Source organism: Eublepharis macularius, chromosome 11, assembly GCF_028583425.1.
Source record: "Eublepharis macularius isolate TG4126 chromosome 11, MPM_Emac_v1.0, whole genome shotgun sequence".
Lineage (NCBI taxonomy): Eukaryota > Metazoa > Chordata > Lepidosauria > Squamata > Eublepharidae > Eublepharis > Eublepharis macularius.
In genome coordinates this window covers 25,691,500-25,713,983 of record NC_072800.1, presented here as the reverse complement: position 1 = coordinate 25,713,983, position 22,484 = coordinate 25,691,500, and the positions used below count along the sequence as shown (strand labels likewise).

The 22,484-nt window shown below is 42.5% G+C and overlaps 1 protein-coding gene across 1 annotated transcript in view; it reads right to left on the bottom strand.

The window, feature by feature from the left end:
* ELMO1 (engulfment and cell motility 1) overlaps positions 1-22,484 on the bottom strand; it is a 410,819-nt gene that overhangs the window by 235,649 nt on the left and 152,686 nt on the right. Inside the window, exons 8-12 of the mRNA XM_054991799.1 lie at positions 13,733-13,832; positions 10,378-10,529; positions 9,220-9,298; positions 5,058-5,108; positions 2,118-2,240 (exon numbers count right to left, since the gene is read on the bottom strand). Of these exons, the coding sequence (XP_054847774.1) occupies positions 2,118-2,240; positions 5,058-5,108; positions 9,220-9,298; positions 10,378-10,529; positions 13,733-13,832 (505 nt within the window). The remainder of the gene's footprint in view (positions 1-2,117; positions 2,241-5,057; positions 5,109-9,219; positions 9,299-10,377; positions 10,530-13,732; positions 13,833-22,484) is intronic.

Genomic DNA, 22,484 nt, shown 5'->3' with positions numbered 1-22,484 from the left:
CATTTTGAACATTATCACTGCCACTCTGTGGCCATAGTTGATATTGCTATATTAAATAAGCATTTATGTAACACTTTGGAGTGGAGAGTGCCCTCAAGTCATAACTGACTTATGGTGACCCCTGGTGGGGTATTCATGGCAAGACATTAACAGAGGTGGTTTTACCTCCATTTAAAACACTTCATACATTCTGCTTTACAATCCCCAAATTTCCTGGAATTGCCTACTTCTGTTTGTCAGTATCCCCTTTCCTCCCATGACATTCCCGGTGCCCTGAGTATCCTTCCTGACCCATCAAGACTCTTCTTCTTTTGGATCCCCCTCCCATAAACCTACTGACTCCCAATCCACCATAAATCCATTTATATTGTATTGCAAGATACTAGCTAAGTCTTAATCCAGCAATGCAGCGAGCGTCACGGCAGCAGCATCAAGCTTTTTGCAAAGCAAAAGTTCAAACGATTGGTGGATCCTCTATTTACGCCTCCTGTTTAACAGGCGAAAGGGAAGCAAATGAACACAATCACCCCCTTGATGACCTGAATACCACGTGCATCTGGACTCCGCACATCTCATTGCACGGGAAATGTCCAAGTTCACCCTTTGAACTTGAAAAAAAGCAAAAAGGATGCTGGAATCCCTTCTACGCACAGTGCAAAAGACACTTTTTGCGCCACGCTCTTGTCTAGAACGGCAGATAGTTAGTAAATTGAATGCACCTGGGCTGTGCCGAGATTAGGTGGTTCCTCCTCCTCATTAAGATAAAGGGTTGGCGTGGGCGGGGAGGAGCTAGTTGGTCGACGGCAAGGACAAGCTTTTGTACTCATCTGTTGGTTAGTGCTAGCCAAGTTAGATTTGGGTTTTCTTTTCCTTTTGTTATTTATTGCTATTGCTGTTGCTTTTAGAGTGGCTTTTATTGATTTAATAAATAACTATTTGCCTAAAGCTCGAGTGTCTGGCTGCTGTGTGCAGGGTCCTCCAGGCTAAGAACCCAGAGACTCCGGGCGGGTCTCGTGTGAAGCAGGTGAAATTACTCCTCTAAGTGCTTCTTGGAGCCTGGGTGGCTGTTAGCAGCACCCAGCACGGGGCCAGAGGGTGCACCTGCTCTTTACAGCTCTCTACCTCAAGCCACAGGCAAAACAACAAAACACTGATGCCCGGGTTCAATATTGCCGGTCAGTGTCGGTGACGCTTTTGTCAGTTATGGATGATTTATTTATTTATTTATTGCATTTCTAGACCGCCCTCCCCGTCAGACGGGCTCAGGGCGGTGTGAAAACATACAATTAATAACATACAGTTTAAAAACAATAAAAATATTATAAATCAACATTAAAACACTATTCCATATACAATAGACATTTCTCAATTGGCGGATATAAATATTATAAAATACAGCTTTTTAGGTGCAGGGCTTGGCTCTTACATCAAGCCCTGTGTCACACTTATGAGCTCCTGCATGGGTGGTGGACGGTCTCCAGTGCTATGGTCGGCGAGAGGACAGCCTAGCCCCCACTAAATGCCTGGCGGAACATCTCCGTCTTGCAGGCCCGGTGGAGATAACAAATCCCACTGGGCTCTAGTTTCCTCAGAGAGTTCTACCAGGTCGGAGCCAGGACTGAAAAGGCCCTGGCTCTGGTAAAGGCCAGACAGACCTCCCTGGGGCCAGGGACTATCATGCAAAAATACTCTCTCGTGATGCAAAAATACTCTTTCTGTTCAACTCCCTTATGTTTATAAGGTCACTGAAGGGTGATTTATTTTAATTTTTAAAAAGGGAAAAAAGGTATCTTCATGCCTCTTTAAATTGCTTTGTAAATTGCTTTCATGCTTTGTAAATTGGCCTACATTTGCTTGTTATGAGATACACCGCCCTTGGATAGACCCCCTTAGTTTCAGCTGAACTACATTATGCGTCCTCACAGCATGAGAACGAGAAACAAAATAAAGGGGACCCAACTTTGATCAGAGCGCGTAGGAAAGAACACGTTCTCACCGTACAAAATCTCACAGTATTTATCTTTCATGCATAACAAAAGGACCCTCTGTGATTAAAGTATTTTTTCCCACTTTCTATAGTGTTGTACTGTAACATTTCCAAAACACTGTTTTCTTACCTGATCTTGAGGGTCCATTTTGGTCATCATTCTGTCTTCCAATAGGTTAAAGGTGAGGACCTGCAGCACGTAAAGCTGATGTGCCATTTCATTATTGATGGCTCTCTGAGCTCGGATAACATGCTGAAAGAAGACGGCAATGGAATCAATTTGGAAAGCTTCCTTCCACATGTAATGCACCAGTCATCCACTCAATTCTTTTTTATATTTCTACACATATTGGATTGGGCGTGGGGGGGCGGGGGGAAGGAGAGCACATGAGAACTGGGAATTACTGCATGCTTCCTAAAGAGTCGTGGTAGTAACTACGCCTTGTCCATCTTTTTACATGACCACCAACATCCACGTCTATGAATATGAGATGAAGATTAGGGCCAAAGTAAATCTTGCTTGGCAGTGTCTGTACGAGGTGGTCGGGGAAAGATGTGTGTATTAAGAAAAAAAATACAAGGCAAAAGAGCATCTCTGTTCATACTGCTGACCTAATGAACATTTGGAGGCCAAGGGCCAGAAGGGTGTCAGATCTGAAGTTGCAGAGGAGTTAGCCGTGCTAGTCTGTAGTCTGTAGTAGTAAAATCAAAGAGTCCAGTAGCACCTTTAAGACTAACCAACTTTATTGTAACATAAGCTTTCGAGAATCACAGTTCTCTTCGTCAGACGCATGGAGGGCAAGAAGAAACTGGTCAGATATATGGGTGGAGAGGGGAGGGCGGAGTAGATGCAAACAGTAGCTTCTGATATGGAGATCAGTTTGCTTCTGTTAAGGAAGTCAGTTACTTCTGATAATGAGATAACCATTCATAGTTAATGAGATAATGAGATTATAATGAGATAACCATTCATAGATCTGAAGTTGTCTTGTATTTAACTGTTCTGGAAAGTCGTATGTAAATATGTCACTGGGAAGTAAGACTCTAGGAAGATCGAAAGAAAAGGTTACCATATTCTATATTCAACCAAGAACAGTGGATATAGTTTTAAGACTCCAACAGTGCAATCCTAAGTGGAGTTACCCCAGTCTAAACCCATTGATTTCAATGGGATAAGACCGGAGTAACTCTTCTTAGGATTGCACTGTAAGTAAAAGTCAGAGTCTCTAGAGGAAAAATGCTGGTCTAATATACCGGATTCTCTAGTTTTGTAATTTTATATTTTTAATGTATAATGTATTGTTTTTAACGTTTTAATGTAATGTAAAGTTTTTGATGTGTGCGTGTGTGTGTGTATATATCTTTTCTTAGACTTTTTAGAACTGTATTGTTGATATGGGTATTAAAAATATATATATATTTTTAAAAAAGAGATCAGACTTCCCACAGTCCTATCCCTTCCAGATGGTCTTCTCATTCTCTCCATGGAAAACAGTTTAAAAACTGAACTCCCTTAAACACAGCCAACAAATCACAACGAATGAGCTACTGCGGTTAATGAAAACAGTTTTAACATGTTCAAATCACACCACAGCCTACTTTGCTTGTCAGGCAAGTCCAAGTTTCCACAATCCAAATGTGAATTTACAGCTCTATGGTGAACAAGACCGCCCCTTAAACATTCCCTTACGGTGAAGCTTTCTTGTGTCTCCAGTTGGTGAAATTACAATTTAGTCACTCCCCAGGAAATGCTAGTTTTCTATCAAGGGTTGAGAAGCAGTAAACTTAGGAGCATATAGAAATTCAGAAGTAAGCTTCAGAAGAGGGGGACAAGGGAAAAAAGTCCCCAATTCATTTTATAAATTCACCATGATACTCAAAGCTCCACCTGATTTATGTACAGTGAATTCATATCCAAGAGTGTCCCCCTCACACTTATTTTCCCAAAGTAAACAACTGGCATTTTGGGAACTAGGCACATTATTTTGAGGTGATATTGGCATGTACTTCTGTAATCCTGTGCTTCAGAAATTGTTGGAAAAGAATACCTAAGGCTTTGGTAAGGTTCCCCAGTTTCTGCTGGGCGTGCACAACAGTGAAAAAAAATTTTTGAACATGCTATATGCATGTTCACAATGCAAGTTTCTCTGGAAAAGACATATTAAGATTCTTTACTGTGATGTCAGTGATCTCTATGTTAAAAGGAGCCATATTAGAGAAACTTTGTACATTCTTTATTATGATACTGCTTTAATCAGGGAAACGTGCACCTATTGACAGCAAAAAAAAAAATTGTGGGAACCCTCGAAAACCCATGCGTGTACTTTTCCCTTGAGCTCAACAATTCACGTTTGCAGAAGTACATATCCACAGAATTAAATTCCCCCCACCCACCCCGTCTCCATGTTTTGTGGATAGGAAGCTTTAGTGAAAGTCCCAGGAATGCTTTCCCATTGATCCTTGTATTATCCAGCAATCCTTGTAATAAAGAAGTATGTGCCCAAGGAACTTTTACAACCACCAGTGCTTGCAGTCCGTGCAGATATAGCTGGATAAAAATGAGAAAGGACCCCCCCCCCCCAAGGTGCAAACTCGTCAGATTGGATTTTGATCCAATGTGCAGCCCAGTGGGGGTGGGGTAGACCCACATTCAATTATGAAACATGACTGAACATCTCATAATTATTCCTAAAATCCTTTGGCACCCCATACACTGCCTTATCGAATAATTCTGAATTGAACATGGCTGTTTTTCTTCTTCTTTCCCGTCTTTCTATCCTTTCCATTCTCTAATGAAGGGCTGTACAAGTTAGTCCATCAAGTCAAATGGGTTCTTGGTTTTGCTGCCTGCCTGGGACCACAAAAACAAAGGGGTTGTGAAGCTCCTTATAGGCCACAACAAATGCCCACTTAGTAGGTCACAGGCTGTGCAGGCCTCTACTAACCCAGCCCAGATCTTAACATTGCAACACATAAAGAAATAGAGAATTAGCCCAATGGTGATACTGAAGACTGGTGCATTATTTTACCACAAACAAACAAAAATGAATGGGGTGACAAAAATACTCACTGTCAAGATGATTGATCGAAGCTGTTTCTGTGCTAAGATATTTGCCATTTCCTAATGTATATAAATAGTAGTATTTTAGATTGAAAAATATGTAAAAGCGATGAAAACAAAATATATTCACCACCTTCCTAGTACTATATTCCACAGTTCTTCTCTAGAACTTAAATCCAAGAGGCTGACTGGGTACAATTATTTTGCAGAACAAAAAAATTGTCACCGTGATAAAATGCAGAGAAAACAATGACCCAGGAACTATTCGTTGGGAATGGTGCATCTAGTCGGAAAGACAACAATCAACTGGGATGCCACTACTTCCGTGCAATGGACCCTGATGGATCTTTAGTCTGCTTTGCTGTTAGAACTGCAAACCATTCTATATTCTAAAATCTCCCTAGAATGGCAGAACATAAGAGCTGATTCAAACTCCACAGGGCAAAATATTATCCAAGGTCCCTTATTTATGAAAACTGTCAGGACAACAGCCTGAAGTTACAACATGTATAAACATGGACCCTCATCCCACAAATAATTTCTGTCTGTCTGTTATTCTTCTTCAATACTATAAAAGGTGCGACTGAGGGCTAGAAGCTTGGCATATCCTAAAGGAAGGTGATCTGTACTGCAATACCTTTCTTCTCTAGCACTAGGAATTAGCACTCCTTACAGTTCTGTGTGAAGCTACTAAAGTTTTGGCATGAAATCAACATAATACAAGGCTTACAATAGTCAAGGAACCTTCATGTAAAACATTTTTAAAACAAAAATCGATGTTATAAAATGTATTTTACTTTCAAAGAGCATAGGTAGAAGTGAAGAGTAAACTTTTGGCAAAGAGAAAAAAAATTCTGTGTAAAGAGCAGGCAAAAAGTCAGGGTTTTTTTGTGAGGCCAACTTACAGCTGAAGTAATTTCCGTAAATGTAATGAAGTTGGCAGAAGATGGTTTTACTTGAATAGAAGTGAGATCTGATCCCCTAAATCACAATGCACTCATTTCGTCATACATAACAAAAATTATAGCAAGAACAAGAGGACTCATGGGGAGCGGAAATCTCATCTTTCTTCCGCCTTCCTTCCTCGCTCTACTTACAGTGCAATCCTAAGAAGAATTAAATTTAATGGGTTTAGAGTGGAGTAACTCTGCTTAGGATTGCACTGTTAATCAACTGCCCCCCCCCCGCTCCTGAAGGCTCCCAATGACCTGTTTCCCCTCCCAATTCTTCACTCCCCTCACCCATCTCCTACCTCACCAAACAATCTCTACCCTCTTTTGATACTGTTTTACATTTTTACGTGGTTCTCTTTTTATGCAGATGACTGTGCATGGTCAAATATTTTCAGTTAATTCTCGGTGGCTGGGCCCATATATCAAAAATGATGAACAAAACAAAGCCAATGCTGGTACTGCCAAACAAGATTCCCCTTTCTTACATCTAAGTACAGTTTCCTTGGTTTCCACAGCGGATCAGAAGTTAGTTAGCGTGCAAACGAGGGATGTGCAACAAAAAGAGATTCAGGTTTCCTGCTTCGGAATTTCCGAGCAGGAAAAAGAGTCAGAAATAAGTGATGACTCGCTTCGGTATGCTCCGTAAAGATTTGGAGCACACGGGAAAGCAGCAGAGTTCAATTTTCCGCCCCGACACTTATTTCACCCAATGGGAGGGGGATGGGGGAATCCCTTTGTCCCTCTCCCATCGGGTGAAGTAAGCAGCAGGGTGCTCAAACCTCTTACCGCTTGCTTCAGCTGACAGACGTCTCCACCAGTCAGCTGAAGCAAGCAGCCTGGGGTTTGAAAGTGCCCTGTTCCATGCCGCTTGCAAGCAGCTCAGAACGGGGCACTTTAAGTTTCAAACCTCACGCCGCTTGCTTCAGCTGATGGGTGGGAAGCCTCCTCCCCCGCCAGCCAGCTGAAGCAAGCAGCGCAGAGTTTGAAAACGTCTCTTTTCCTACCACTTGCAAGCAGCACAAAAAGGGTGGCTTTCAAACTTCCTGCTCTGCCACTCCCCCCCTCCTCTCCCTCCCATCGGGGGGTGGGGTGGGGAAAGTCGTGGGGCAAGAAGTTTCAAAGCAAACAGCACTTTTCGGGCTGGTTTTTTTTTCTGAATCAGAATCCCAAATCACACACCCCTAGTGCAAACTTCTGCATACAAGTAGCTTTCCAACCCACTGCCCAATCACCCTCCCTGCATTGTATCCATCTTTACCCATCAGGTTAGTTAAGGCAGGAAATGTTACCCCAGAGCAAAATCAAGGACACTTAGTCCATAACTAGATATATATTCAAGATAATCTTTTTAAGCACTATTAAAAGAAACCTGACATTCCTTAACTCAGTATGAATGGTAAATTGGGTCATGGAAAGCTGGCATGACTTTGGGGTGGGGCTAACTACAGTAGGTCATATTTACATTTAAGAGCCTCCTTGAAATCCTGCTGTCTGTGCTGCCTGCCTGCAGAGGCGATTTGGGTAGCAACCAGAGACAGGACTTTTTCAGGGGTGGCACTTCACCTGTGGAATGCCCTTATGGCCTTTCCCTTGTTGTTTGCCTGGCACCTACTCTATTCTCTTTCAGGTGCCAATCCAAAATACTTCTTTTTACTTGCCTTTTAAAATTGTTTTACAGTCTGAATCTAACTGGAGGACTCTTTTATAAGAATCATTTTAGACTGCTACATGTTCTGCCATTCTTGATAGTCCGGCAGAGTTTTTCACCGTTTGTTAATTGTCATTAGGTTTATGCTGTTTTATGATTTTATCATGTTTTATTTCATGAGCCGCCTGGAGCAGGTTCTCTGGAGAGGCAGCATATGTGTTTTCTAAATAAATCTGTACATCGAGGTCTTCCCCTGCAGGGGAAGTACATGTTAAAATTTTGTTAACTGAATCAGTTTCCTGTGCAATTCTTCACGGAAATGCGTTCATTCCGAAAGATAAAGCAGAGGAAAGAGGAAACCCTCAATACAAACATCTAAAAATAATAAGGAGAAGAACACCAGCAGTGCCTGAGCAGTTTTGCAGGTTTTTAGGAGTGATGGATGGAAAGTTTAATAATAAGATCAGAGAAATGTGACAAAATCAGCATGGGACCTATACAGCTGCATGTACTTTGCCAGAAGTTGACTCTTACACAGCAGGGTGCGGCAGCCCAACTTTCCGTCATAAGCTTTCCTATTAACTATAAAACAGGCCAATCTCCAACTGCCCAACAAGTAATACTAAAGATTTGCTTGCAGCCTTTGCTTTGCCTGTGGTGCAAACACAGTTGCTTAGGAATCGCTCCAAAAACAACAATAGTGTAATATTTCTTATTAGGACCAATCACAATAATGGAGAAAGATCATAGACAGCGGTCTTGGGTCATAGAAAAACAAAAGAAAACACAGCAACAAAAAGGGGAGGACTACAGGAGACTGGGCTTTACTCATCACAGGCAGTGGGAGGCTCCCCCTTTTCCTCGTCCCCCCCCCCTTTTGGTACTTAATATATTGACTGATGAAGAGTTCTGGGGAATTTAAAAGCATGTGTTTACTGTTTCCTGATATTTTGTTTGACCCTAATAAAAACATTATCACACAGCTGTGGATTTGGGAATTGTTCTGTGCTACCTGTAACACAGATACCTCCAACCTTTGCCTGTTTTAAGAGCAGCTAACAGCTACCCATTCTAGGGACAGTTCTCCTGGAGAGAGAGAGCAATAGGACTAAGAAGCTCAAATTGAGTCCATATGGTCTGGCAGAAGGCATATGGAGCTGGGTCAGGGAGAACCTTGCTCACCAAATGATGTCCAATAGGAGACCTTTGGAAAGTCACTGATCCTCAGCTTGTGAAGTGTGCATTGCACCGACCTAACACACACGGCTGTGCTGGGACAATCAAAACTAGTTTTACGTTGCTGGCCTCCGAAGTCTGAATCTTGGGAGTGAATACATACTGGATTGTGTTTACCTTCCACCAAACCCCATTGAAGGTAGAAGTGCTTTTAAAGTGACTTTTCTATACCATCCCCAAAAGTCTCCCTTGCATTTGTCTCTCTCTGCCTGGTTCCTTTTATGACCCTTAACTGTCACCATCTTTGTGTCATAGCATTCCTTGTATTTTAGTTAAAGAGACATACTTCATACTTTAAAAGGCCGGGGACTCTACCTGAGCACCGAGAACTCACCTGCCTCTTGTCATCAGGTGCTTTAAGGAAAAGTGCATTTATTACCGCCGTGGTGTAGGTTTGAATTTCTTGATCAGCCCTGCATCAGAAGGCAATTTCAAAACAATAAAAGAGAATACGTAAATCAAGTATTAGCATTTTTTATATATGGGATAAAGCAGATTTACAATGACTATGGACAGAAACAGGAAGATTAAACCACAGGTACACAGTGAAGGGCCCTGACCTGGATAGCCCAGGTGAGCCTGATCTCGTAGATCTCAGAAGCTAAGCAGGGTTGGCATTTGTTGGCAATTGGATAGGAGAGCTCCAATGAAGACCAGGGTTGCAGACCACCTCTGTTAGTCTCTTGCCATGAAAACCTCACCAGGGGTCGCCATAAGTGACTTGAGGGCGCTCGCCGCCACCACACGGTGAAAGAGCAGGGAAAGGGGGGGAGACAACCCACATTAAAAGAACCCTAATTCTAACTCAATATAAAACGTCTTAATTTTAATAACCTGAGCTGTCAGATTTAATGGTGTTAAGTTAACCTATTACATTTAGATCTTCCACGTTCCTCTGAGGAGGTCCTAGTGGCATAGACAGGGCTGTCAGATTTATCATCCCAACCTCCCTGTGAGGAAAATTTGATTTGCTAAAGACCTCCCAGTCGGTGAGATTCATGGCTGAACTGAAGTGTCAGCTGGAGGAGCGACCCCGTCAAGTGGGGAGAGTCACTGGATATCTCTGAGAAAGAGAGCACCCCAGAGAGCCACCAGCTGGACTGCTCTAGGTAGGATACGAGAGAGAAAGCCGGGCTGGCCTGCCCCTTCATCCCTGCTGCTCAGACGCTTGTCAGCTTCTAGTTCTCCTCCTATGATGACCTACAGCCCATTCCTTTTCAGGTGGAAGAACTGCATCTTGGCTAAATTTTGGTCCTGGCTGACAGTGCCTCGCAGGTTGCGAGAGGATCTTGCCCATTCTCAAAGCTGTTTTCAAGAAGCTCAGGTTTCATGCCAGTTTCCCAGCTAGCATTTCAGAATGGTTTGGAGCCAATACTAGGGGCAAAACTGACAGAGGCCCCAAACAATAAACTACACATTCCCCATATTTGCTTTAAACATGAATCCCAGACGATGGTATTAGTGGGGGGCAACATCATAAGGAGTTACTCACCCTTGAAGATGTGGGATTAGCTGGCCAATGGTAATTTCCTGGGCCACCTTATGATACAGGTCATGGCTGTTCAGCACCATGGACTCCAAGATGGCTAACGAGCGTTGCAAAATGGCAATATCTGTAGCAAATTTGTTCACGTAGCTTGCTATCTATAAAGAAATAAGGCATGAGGTTATTGTTGGATAAGGAGGAAACATTCCAGCAAAATAAATAGACTGCAGGAGGAATAATAAAGCCATGTTTACAACCGTGGTTTAAAATGCTTGGCAGGTAGCACATTTGGATATTTTTGTTAACCACAGTTAACATGAGGACTGGTATTATAGTGAACTGTTGTTAGTGGAAGCTGAGAGTATCTCACAGTTTAGGGCCATCAAGCTTTACATCAACAGCATCTGTTCAAACATTGAGAGTCAAATGATCTTGCCCATAGGGCTGTACTCTAAATGCTTACATGTGGTTAAGAGTCATAAGCAATCTATTTTAGATACTTATATCCTGCTTTTCTGTCCAATGGGAATCCAAAGTAGCTTACATTATCATTCTCCCCTCATTATCCTTACAATAACCACACTGTGAGCTGAGCTGAGCTGGGTTGGGATCGGTGGGGGAGAGAGAAAGAGCCTGGCCTAAGGTCATCCAGCAAGCTTCCATGACAGAGTGGAAATTTAAACCTGGGTCTCCGAGTCCAACCACTTCGCCACAGTGGCTTTCAGGTCACAGGGAATCACTGTTTTAACTTTACTTCTAGTTGATCATGAATAGCCATGCCTCTGCAGCACGCAAAGAGGTTCTAGAGCAGGAGCAACCTTGGTTTTCCCACAACTGGAACATGGCAAGGTTCATAATATCAAACAGCCAATGAGTCCTTTATAAACATCACATGCAGTGTTGGAAAACTGCTCTGTGTGATGACTTACTCAAGTGACCCCGGCCAACACTGACCGGAAAAGCGATCATGGTGGATAGCTCAATGAAATTGTCAACTCAGAGTATGCCAGCAGTGAAAAAAGAAAATTCCATGCTACAGATTATTACGGAAGGGGGTGAAAACAAAACAGCGACATCATAATGCCCTGTGGTTGTCTATTCCAAAAAAGGATATTGTACTGCTGGAAAAGGAGCTGAAAAAAGCAACCCAAAAGAGATTAGAGCACCTGCTCTATGAGCAAAAGCTAAGGAATTGGAGACTTTTATAACTGGGAGAGGGCATGATGCGGGGAGGGCAGAATATAAATGTAATAAAATTAAATTAAATTAAATTAAATTAAAAACTGATAGATGGGGAGAATTTTTTCTCTCTCCAAAATTCTAGAACTCACAAGCACCCAATGAATTAGATGGGCAGTAGATTCTGAACAAACAAAAAGGATGTATTTCCACACTAATCTTGGGGAATGTGTTGCCACGGAATGCAGTGATGGTCAAGTTCAGTTGACTTTAAAAGGGCAATTACCCAGGTTAGTTTGACAGAAGTGATGCAGGTCAGGAATTCTAGAGGGATTAAATCCACTTGTCCTGGATGGAATGAAGCTGGCTCTTTCAGAGCAGTTTAAATGCTCATGGACCCTGCCTCGCTCTTTGAAAAACAGGTTGGTCCGGTGGTCCGGACTGTCTTCTATCAGCTCTCTTGTGATACCTAAACTCTGCTGATCTGGCCACGCTGATCCATGCTTTGGATTCTTTCAGATGGATCACTGCAACTTCCTCTACATGGGGCTGCCCTTGAAGAGAACCTTGAAACTACTACTGGTCTATAATACAGCAGCCCAACTACTGTCAAAGGGTAGCCACTCATAAGTTGCCTGTTTTAAAAACAACCAGATTCATGGCCAGTCTGTTTCTGAGTTCAATTAAAGGTCCTGGTTATGACCTTTTTAGCCCGTCATGACCTGGGACCCACATATTTGAAGGACCATCTGCTTCCATATCTCCCTTTGTGCCAGCTATGGTCCTCAGGCATCCCACCTCTCAGGGGGGCCCATCTGGCATTGACCAGAGCTTGGGCCTTTTCCATTGTGGCCCTTGCTCTGTGGAATGGGCTCCCTGACGAGGTGAGGGGAGCTCCCACCTTGGAGATCTTCAGGTACTGCTGCAAGGCCTGTCTGATTGCCAGGACTTGTGAGGGGATTAGAATGACTGGCATCTTTTAAGGGGGAGAGATTTAGGAACTGTTACTTTATTTGGATTTTAATGGAAAACATCTTTAATGTATTGTTGTAAGCAGAGGTCATTTCGTAGAAAAAGAGCTGGAGGAACTCATTAGCATAACTCATTAGCATATGCCACGCCCCTTGACGTCACCAGAAATGTGTCATTAGCATAATTGGTTTGCATGTGCCACATCGCCTGCCATCACCTATCCTGGCTGTTTTGGACCCAATCCTGGCCATTCAGGACCGAAATTGGGCCCAAAATGGCAAAAAGGGGATAAAAATGGCCAAAAAGGGGCTCCAAATGGTCAGGATTGGGCCGCTGCTGAACAGGAGAATGATCCACCACCCTTCAGAGGCCCAATCTAGGCCATTTTGGCCCCAATCCAGGATGAAACGGGCCCAAAATGGCCGAGAGTCAGGTGTGCAGGGCCACCTGACATGTGACCTCTTTGGGGAACTGCGTTCCTGTGCGTTCCCCCTCGAAATGAGCCTTGGTTGTAAGCTGTCTTGAACCATGAGGAAATGTAGGGTAAACACATTTTAAATAAATGTGTCCATCAACAGCTATCAGTCATGATGACTAGCCGCGAACAGATACCGCAATCCTCTGAATACCTGTGCTGGGGCTGGGAATGACAAAAGGAAGCTTCGGTCTCCATGTCCTCCTTGTAAGAATTCTGGGGCATCTGGTTAGTCACAGCGTGAAACGGGATTCTGGACTAGAAGATCCATTGGTCTGATCCAATACAGCTGCCCTTATGTCCGACACATTCTTGAGGCTGTTGCATAACATTTTTATATCAGGGTACAGGATAATGCAATAGCCAGTGCTGCCCTAACGGCTGCCTTGTATCATTTATTTTATTTATACCCTGCTTTCTCTCTCCATTAGGGACTCAAAGCAGCTTCCATTATTCTCCTCTCCTCCATTTGATCCTCACAGCAACCCTGTGAAGCTGGTTTGGCTGAAAGAGAGTGAATAGCTCAAGATCCCTCAGCAAGCTTCGATGGCAGAGTGGGGATTTGAACTTGGGAGTAGCAGATCCTAGACCAACACTCTAACCACTACACAACATTGGCTCATTTGCATCAAGTCATGCTGGAGACCTCTCAGTTCCCTGTGACGTTTGTGATGAGTGCTTTGGTCCTACGGCAGCCCTTCAAGAGAAATGGCATACACAAACACATAAGCATACCTTTTTTATGAAAGCCACAGAGAACGTGTCCCAGGATACAATTCCATGATCCATCAGCTCAACAAATGCAGTCAGCGTGAAGGATAACATATCTCCAAAGCTGGAAGAGACAGGAATCCATGCCATTACCAGTAATGGGATGGGGGGAAATCACGGGGAATCTTTTGGTGGAAAAGGAGAAACAAAGGAAGGCTATGCAAGAGCAGGCAGAAGCGGGACACAAGGAAGGCCATGCAGTCAGGAAGCTTCACGGTGATGCCACACAGACACCAAAGTCTTGCCACCTTGAAGAGAACGTTAAGGGACACCTCTGTATTCTGTGAGAAGAGATGCAATGCCCGAGAAAAATCTTAAATTTCAGAGCTGCCCACTGAAAGGTAACTTGGAGAACAGAAATGAATCAAATGCTTCTCCTTCCAAACGACAGATCAAGAAACGTTTAGTTTCTGACTTTGGTACAAATATTGCCAAAAAGGGAGATGAAGTATGGGATTGTACATCCCCTTCTCCCACAACTCCCTTCACCACAGTTAAGGCTTATGTCGGCACCAGCTTTAACTGAGCAGGGTTTACTTTTAAGTCTAGGTCAGGCTTATGTCGGCCCTGGCACTATCTCGGCTTGCTGTTCACTCAGATTTGGCAGCCAGGCTTCAAAGCGGTTTTCTACACCCTGGTAAAATCCCAGCAAGGGAGGATTTGTGCTGGAGATGGGAGGAGATACCAGATTACCTTTAACCACGGTTAAAAGACGAGCACGTTACATCTACATTATCTCCCTCCTCATTTGATTTGAAGACCAGTACCTGTACCCTCTTGCAAACAAAATGAAACAGACTTTGCCTACTTTGCTTTGCCAATATAAAAATGGCATGACTACCAGAGTTTAAAATGTTCTCATTAGCAGAAGTAATATGATCCCGACGAGAGCCAGTATTAATGGAACTCTCCTGTATATTGTATCCAAGCAACTAGTTTTATGCTATTCAAGCAGTAATCAGGGATCTCTTGGCCGGTCTCATACACAGGCCCTGATCATTCTACCTGCCTTGACAGAAGAAAGATCTGTTACCAAAAGAAACAAACAGTGCTGTAAAGTAACCCTAACCTGAGCCATAGGACTATCTCCACCACAACCTCTATGAAGTCATCGCATTAGCTATACAGCATGCTGAGATTTGCTGTGATGAAATAATTCCAGTTTCTTAGCAGCAGGAATTGTTTAGGGATAGGTTTTATAGTTTGTGCAAATGCCACTGAGCACACTGTTTGCAACCTTTGCTTGCAGGTTTAAATTCTACAGAGGTTTAAAAGAGGAGCTCGTCCTGCTGCAGTACAGCTCCTTGTGTGCAGAGGCTCTGGCATACTGATATCTCCAATGAGAAGGATGGTGTTTTTGCAGCACTGCATCATATTGCCCCTCCACACATACGCATGCAACACATGTACGTTATACAGACATTATCCATGTAACAGAAAACCAGCACTAGCTGCAATCCCCCGGTTGCCACGTACACGTGCAATATAGATTTATAATATTGCAGGGGTGGGGGGTTTGATTTTGTATTCTGGCACAAGAAAGATGCTACTTTGTGTAAGGAGCATCTCTGACAAGACAATCCTAAGCAGCTGCAAATTTCTAAGACTTCAAAGATCTCAGAAGGATGTAACTGGGTTCAGGAATGCCACTGCAATATTGTCATTTTATTTTATTGTTTATTGTAAATATTTTTATTGTAATTTGTTGTAAGGTAGTTTAAATGACTGATATGGGTTTTTTGTTGTGTTGTTTGGGTAATACTTGTCATTTTCTATTCCTTTTATGACTTTGTATATTTTTTGTATAAAAAAGGGAATGCACTGCAACACTGCAATCTTAAACCAAGTTACACCCTTGAAGTCAATAGGCTTAGAAGGGTGTAACTGCTTAAGATGGACCAGTTTGTCACCTTCGAAAGATTCCTTCCAAAGTAACAGGATTTAGACAATAAGTGATTCCGCACACATTGGATAATGCACTTCCAATCCTCTTTATAGATCACTTGGAACGGATTTTTTTTGTGTGCAGAACAAAAAATCCACATCAAACGATTGATAAAGTGCATTGAAAGTGCATTATCCAACATGTGCGGAATCAGCCAATATGATCTTTCCTAGTGCACAAGACCTTGAAGGCTAATTGGGTTGTACAGAAGCCAAAGTACAAACACTTAGGGTTATGTTTCAGATGTGAAATACTCTGACCTTCTACTCAGCGGTGGACCATCTAGCACCTCTTTGCATATCGAAAAAAAGTGAGTGGAATCAGATCTCAGAAGGAGGAAGGAAATGGAGAAAAGCATTTCTTCACACACTGTGTGAATGAATTAAGCTTTCTGAAGTGGGACCCACTTATAAACTTGCCCTTCTTTTCAGGATTTGTGTTCAAAGCCACTTCACACTGCTTTCCCACTCTGAAACCCTGTTCCCCCCCCCCCCCAAGCAGGAACGTGCCGTCAGGGAGATTCTGGGTCCAACCAGGTTTCCTGAAGCACGCTTCAGAATATAACTCACCCCTCCCCAGACAGGATGGCACTCTTCCCAAGTGTGGATGCACATTTTAAAAATGGTCCCTTTCAAAATATAAGCACACGAGGTCCTGTTACTTAACACATTGCTTCTCTCATGCATTTTAAAACAGGGAAGTAGGTGGGGGATAGGCACATGAGCTGAAGTGCAAACACTTGTATTTTGTTCTCTGGTACTACATATCATCTCAACCAACTAACCCACTCGCCCCAAAACATCCAGTACACATTCAAGGGGAGTGCTGTCTCAATGTAGCCAGGGACACATCAGTAGGAGCCGCTGGACATGTTCAATCATGTACCATTGTAAGTTTCCATTCTTCTCCCACTAGGTGTCATCACAACACCGCATCAAGAAAAGAAGTCTGGAAAAAGTGCCGTAAACTCCAAGACGTGGAAGTTATCTTCAGATCCAAGTTAAAACTTTATGAAGGGACAACAGGCAGGTTCAATTCACACTGGTTCGCTGGGAACGTATGTTAGAGCCCCATATGTTAGCGTCCATAGAACAGGGATATCCTTAATGCTCGCATCCGTTCCTCCTATTACTGTTATAATAACAGTGTGCTTACATATTGCTCTTTTTAATAGATCAGTGCCCCCTCAGAGTGGTGAACAAAACCAGTATTGCTACTATCCCATAATACAGCTGGAGCTACCGCCTACTGAGCTCAGGGCAGTAGTGAGATTCACACTAGCAGAGTGCTGACTCACAGCCCAACCATTTCACCAGTGTGATACAGCACCTGATATCAGATCTGAAAGACAGAACATAAAAGATTTGTTTCTGGGGACCTCCCAGCCCCCCCAACACGGGAGAGTGTGGGAGTTACTGGGGATCTCCCCCCCCCCTTCATTGCTCTCAAGACTGTAGCTAAAATGCACTTTGCCTGCTTGCTTTATCCCAGAACTGCCTCCTATAAGTGACATTCCTTTGGGATCTGATTTGTATGTACAAGTGCCAAACAAAAGTTAACTCATGGCAACTGTTTGTGAGGTTAATACTGCAGGGGAAGGCCAAAAGGAGGGAATGAGGACACAGGCAGAAAGCTACCGGCCTGAAGGTGGACGCATCTAAGAGCCAAACTACAAGTGACGCCTGACACAGGTTGGACACTTGTCAGCCTCCCTCAAGTCTTGATGGGAAATGTAGGCAGCTTGGCGGAATGTTGGACAAGTGACAGTTGAAAAGTCCACTGGACAGCCGCCGGAGAGCCAAGCTGCAAGACCAGGACGTCTACATTTCCCATCAAAACTTGAGGGAAGCTGACAAGTGTCCAACCTGTGTCAGGCATCACTTGTAGCTTGGCTCTTAGCCTCTGCTTTATCCTATCTTTGAGATGACACCAGAGGCTGACACGGGATAAAAGGGGGAGAGGGCCGCGTCACACATAGCAACAAATTCCTTACACGAATATCACTTTTGTAAGAAGACATGCTTTGTACTTTTGTATTATGAATGCACACCCACCCGTTTCATGGAAAGCTTGAATAGGTGTTAGGGTCCACTGACATTTAATAGTAATATCGAAGGGGTTCAGAGCAACTTGTATATGATTTGTGAGCAGTCTACAAACCAGGCTACTTGCAGGGCTAAACCTACTTATTTCTGACTTTGAATGACACAATTGCTACAGGGCAAGCCAGCGAACAACAATTGAAGCACTACATGCTGCAAAAAGCACAAAGGTGGCCAAGAATGAAAAGCAAAAAGAAATTTCAGCAACTAGGCTCTTCAGCAATGCTGCTGTATGAATGGAGGACTTATATCAAGTACACGGTGATGATAAATCTAAAACAGGCGCAAGATTATTGCAGAGAAGACTATTTCCCTAAGCCAGGACTCCAGAGAATAGTGAAGCCTGTGTGAACAATTGCTACAATAGAGGTGGTTTAGTGGCATGACACAAAATCTTCTAATCAAGAACACCTAGTGCACCATCAATGGAGGGAAGTCTAGCACAAAAGATAAGCTTATCGCTTGACAAGTAGGACCTCAGCTGTGTGAAAGGGAAGGCTACTTCATATACCAGTGCCAATTCGTCAGATTAATATCATTTTTACACAGGAAATGACCTCGTGTTCAACCCTCCAAAAGGTTTTGCTGTAATGTGTCAAGAGAGATAACTATATTAGTTTACTGCAGCAAAAATGGCAGTCTACTGGAACCTTAAAGCCTAGCTATTTTAATGCAGCATACATTTTCCTGGATTAGAACTGATTTCGTATGAAATCCTAACAAACTAGCCCATAAAAAGCTGGAATCAAATCTTGTTAGTCTTTAAGATGTCACAAGTCCTTTGTTTGTCCTAATGTGGACAACCCATAAACAATTATGCAGCTTTCTATCTAGAAAAGCATTCACAAAGATGGAGAAATGCAAGCACTGAGCAGTTGCTTTTTGTACAGACACAGTTCAGAACAAATGATGTTTGTCCACAAGCATGCAAGTTATTGGTTTGAATGGCTCAAATTAAATATGTCTGTGTTTAGAAAAAGGCTCAGGAAGGTTTGATTTACTGTTTGTGCAGATCATATGCTCTTTCCCTTTATCTTGCACTTTAGCACAGGCATCAATACATAAAAAAGCAATTGCAAACTAACGAAATCAGAATGGCAGCATTTACACATGTAAGATAATAAAAGAACCTTGCTGGTTAGGATTAGAGATGGGCATGAACGGCAATACAAACCAAGGTTCGGCACGAACCGGGCCGGTTCATGGTTCGCGAACCAGTGGTTCGTCAGAGCCCATTTCTGACAAACCGGCATGAACTGTAGACTGGTTTGTTTGGTTCTTTTTTCAGTTTGTCACTGCAGACAGCCTGGCGCTGATCAATCAGTTTTCTAGGCAACAGGGGCTGGGCTTTCTGCAGACCTTCTGCTGACCCTGAAGTGATGATTTGCTGACCTGGAAGTGACGTTTTCATGAACCAAATGAACCAGTTCACAAACCAGGGGAGGTTCATGAAAGTTCATGGTTCGTGAAATGCAATGAACAATGAACCTCATAGTTTTTTTTTTCCGGTTCGTGCCCATCTCTAGTTAGGATAAAGGATTCATCTGGTCCACCAACCTGCTTCTCACTGGTAGATGCATGCATAAAAGCAGGGCTAACAGCCACTGACAATCTGTGAGTTTGATTCAAGCAGCTTTTTTGCTCTGTCTAACCCAATTCCTATCCATACTATGGCTCCCATTGCACATGGTTTTTGTACGTGCAAGTCCCATGATTTTCAGCATATCCTGTTTTGGTGGTCAAAGAAAAATCCTCCTTTTTTCACAAGAAGAAAAGCTGCTTGGATCCAACCCCTTCTTTTTCATGACTATGTAGAACCCATCTTAAGCTAGTGGTCATCACCATGGTTGTGGCAGAGAACCTCATAAAGTTACCATGTGCAAGGTGAATATTTTTAATAATTTATCATTTGGTTCCCAAAAAGTTGTGAGTAGCTGCTATTACTGCTAGCAGTCCTTGCTTTTCATATGCTATATCTCTTTGAACTCTGGCCTTCAATGCTGTTATATACACTGGTCTGGAGAGAACTAAATATGCGAAATTGGAAGTTGCCTAAGACTAAAAATACATATGAATTGCAAAGCACATAATGATATAATGAAAATCAGCCTTCCTGTATGGCCACCACGTGCTTCAGAAACCATAGCACAAGCGCATTTCTCAGTGTTCTGTTTTTCACACATGCACATTAATAGCAGGAAGAGGTCTGAAAAGCATTTCAAATATCACATGTGAATTCAGCCTAAATCTGAGGTGGGAAAAACATTAGAATTCAATATGAAAGCCACTGAGAAGTGAAACATACTACCCCCCAGATGACCAAAAAAGCAAAGGTGCTAAGGTAGAGCAGAGAACAGCAGTTTGCAACTCTTTCTGCATCTTTTCAGTATTGGATATACTCACAATTTCTTCTGGAAGAAAACTAAGGCATTTATACATTTAGATTTCATAAATACGCCAAACAATACAATTTTCTATGTGAAATTGTAAATAATGTGTCTTAAAATATTATGGCAGTGAAATAAGTTTAGGTTTGATAAGTAAGTACATATATGTCAATTTCCACACACACAAAAAAGATGGAAATCACTGGAGGATGAGCCAAAATCTTCCCACTCCCACTTCCTCTAAACCACCAACACTGCAAACCTTCAGTAGACTGCAGTTTGGTATGATTCGGGCATTCTGAACAAGCAAAAGGTTTCTTTGCAGAATATCAAACCAGGATGTGGCTATGAATCAAAATCCTGGTTTGTAAGTAAGAAACATAAATTAACCATAATTTGTTATAGCACCTGATGAGGATGTCACAGCAAACTGCAGTTTATTGAAAACTTCTCCGTTTGCAATTTCAGTGCTGAACAAATGGAAGAAGGGAGCATGTGAGCTTGGGCTCATCAACACAATCTCCAATTTGGAACATCTGCATGTGCCTTTTCAAAGTTCAGCTATTGCATAGATGTTTTCAGCGCTGCTTATATGCTGAAAAGAACCCCCTCCATCATAATATTGCCCTAAACAATAAAATAAATCACCCCTCTCTGACTTCCTAAATAACACCTTCATATCTGGATTAGGCTCATTTCCTGTTTTCACAGGATTTGACATAATACGCTGCATAAATGAATGGAGCTGGGAGGGAGCCAAAGACAGCTTCCACCAATTCACTTGTCACCTTTTACAGTGCTGGGCTGGTTCCCTTCTTTCATACCTTTAAAGGGTTCCATAACAGATCTGCTTTCTTTCTTTCTTTCGTTTTTTTTAGGCACAGAAAATTGTGTGCTGTGTGGAAGAAACAGATGTTTTTTTGAGACACTAATTCTGTCTTCCAGCATTCCAACAATTTATTCTCCCTCTTCGTGTATAATCAAATTTGAGAGACAGATAACAGTAAAATGCTACTTAAGAGACATATGTTTAATCATGAATATCTATGTTAGAAATCCCGACATGGCTAGCCCAGGCAAACCTGATCTTGTCAGATCTCAGAAGTTAAGCAGGGGTGGTCTTGATAAGTAACTGGATGGGAGATTTCCAAGGAACGCCACAGTTGCTATGCAGAGGCAAGCAATAGTAAACCACCTGTTGGTCTCTTGAATTGAAAACTCCAACACGGGTTACCGTAAGTCAGCTGTGACTTGACAGCACTCTCCATCATAACATGTTAAAAATAATGATTGTTTGCACAATGTCGCTCCTGGATAACAATGTATGTCAAAACACAAAATCTGTGGTTTACAATGTCAGATTAAGCTGACAGATGTACAGAAGTGAAAGCTGGTAATTAGAGAGAAGAGTTAATGGGGGGTTGATTTTCTCTGCAATGCATTGCTTAGGCAGTATGGTATTACTGATTTTTTTTCAACATATAAACAGCACAAAAAATCCTATCTGGATTTGAAAAAATCTGATTGGAGGCAATGAGGGAGAAAGGTTTGTTGGTTGAATAAGCAGCATTCTCTTCCGCAGAACCTCGTGGGGAGGGGCTTTCTCATGTATTCCTGGGCCATTTTGGAATGCATCCTATATAATCCGTCTAGGTTGTGCATCTTCAGGATGACTGGCAAGATCTCCACATGCTTCCAGTTCTCGCACACATTATGCAGCTGGCAGCCAGAAGTGAAATATTTCGGGCTTCCTGGCATTAAGGTCCAATTCTATCAGTATGATATCTTAAGCAGGAATTTCAGATGAACCAACAACACGGTTATTTATGTAAAAAATGACAGTGCACGTTTCTCTATTTGTCCAAGGTCATGCATGATAGCCATAATACCAAATGCAAAAATCAAAACGACCATGACTCCTAAGTTTTTGTACAAGTTCCCCAACACCAGAAAAGTAAATGAACACAATTCCTAACATTTAAAATAATGAATTGATATCTCAAAGCAAAAGGGAAGCCAGCTACAGAAAACAGTAATAGCACCAGCAAACAGATTTAGTAGCTACAGGAAAATGAAGCATCCATTCCGCAAGCAATGCAAACATGAAATAAAGTTTAAAAAACAAAATAAATCAAATGCTCCATACTAAATCTTTGGCATGTAGCATCAAAAAGCAAGAAAGAGAAGCAGAAGATTCACTAGATCAAGAGATGCGCAGATATTTAAATAAATAAAATCAGCAGGCCTGGAGTTTAATCATGCAAAAGACAGGAGGTTTGCAG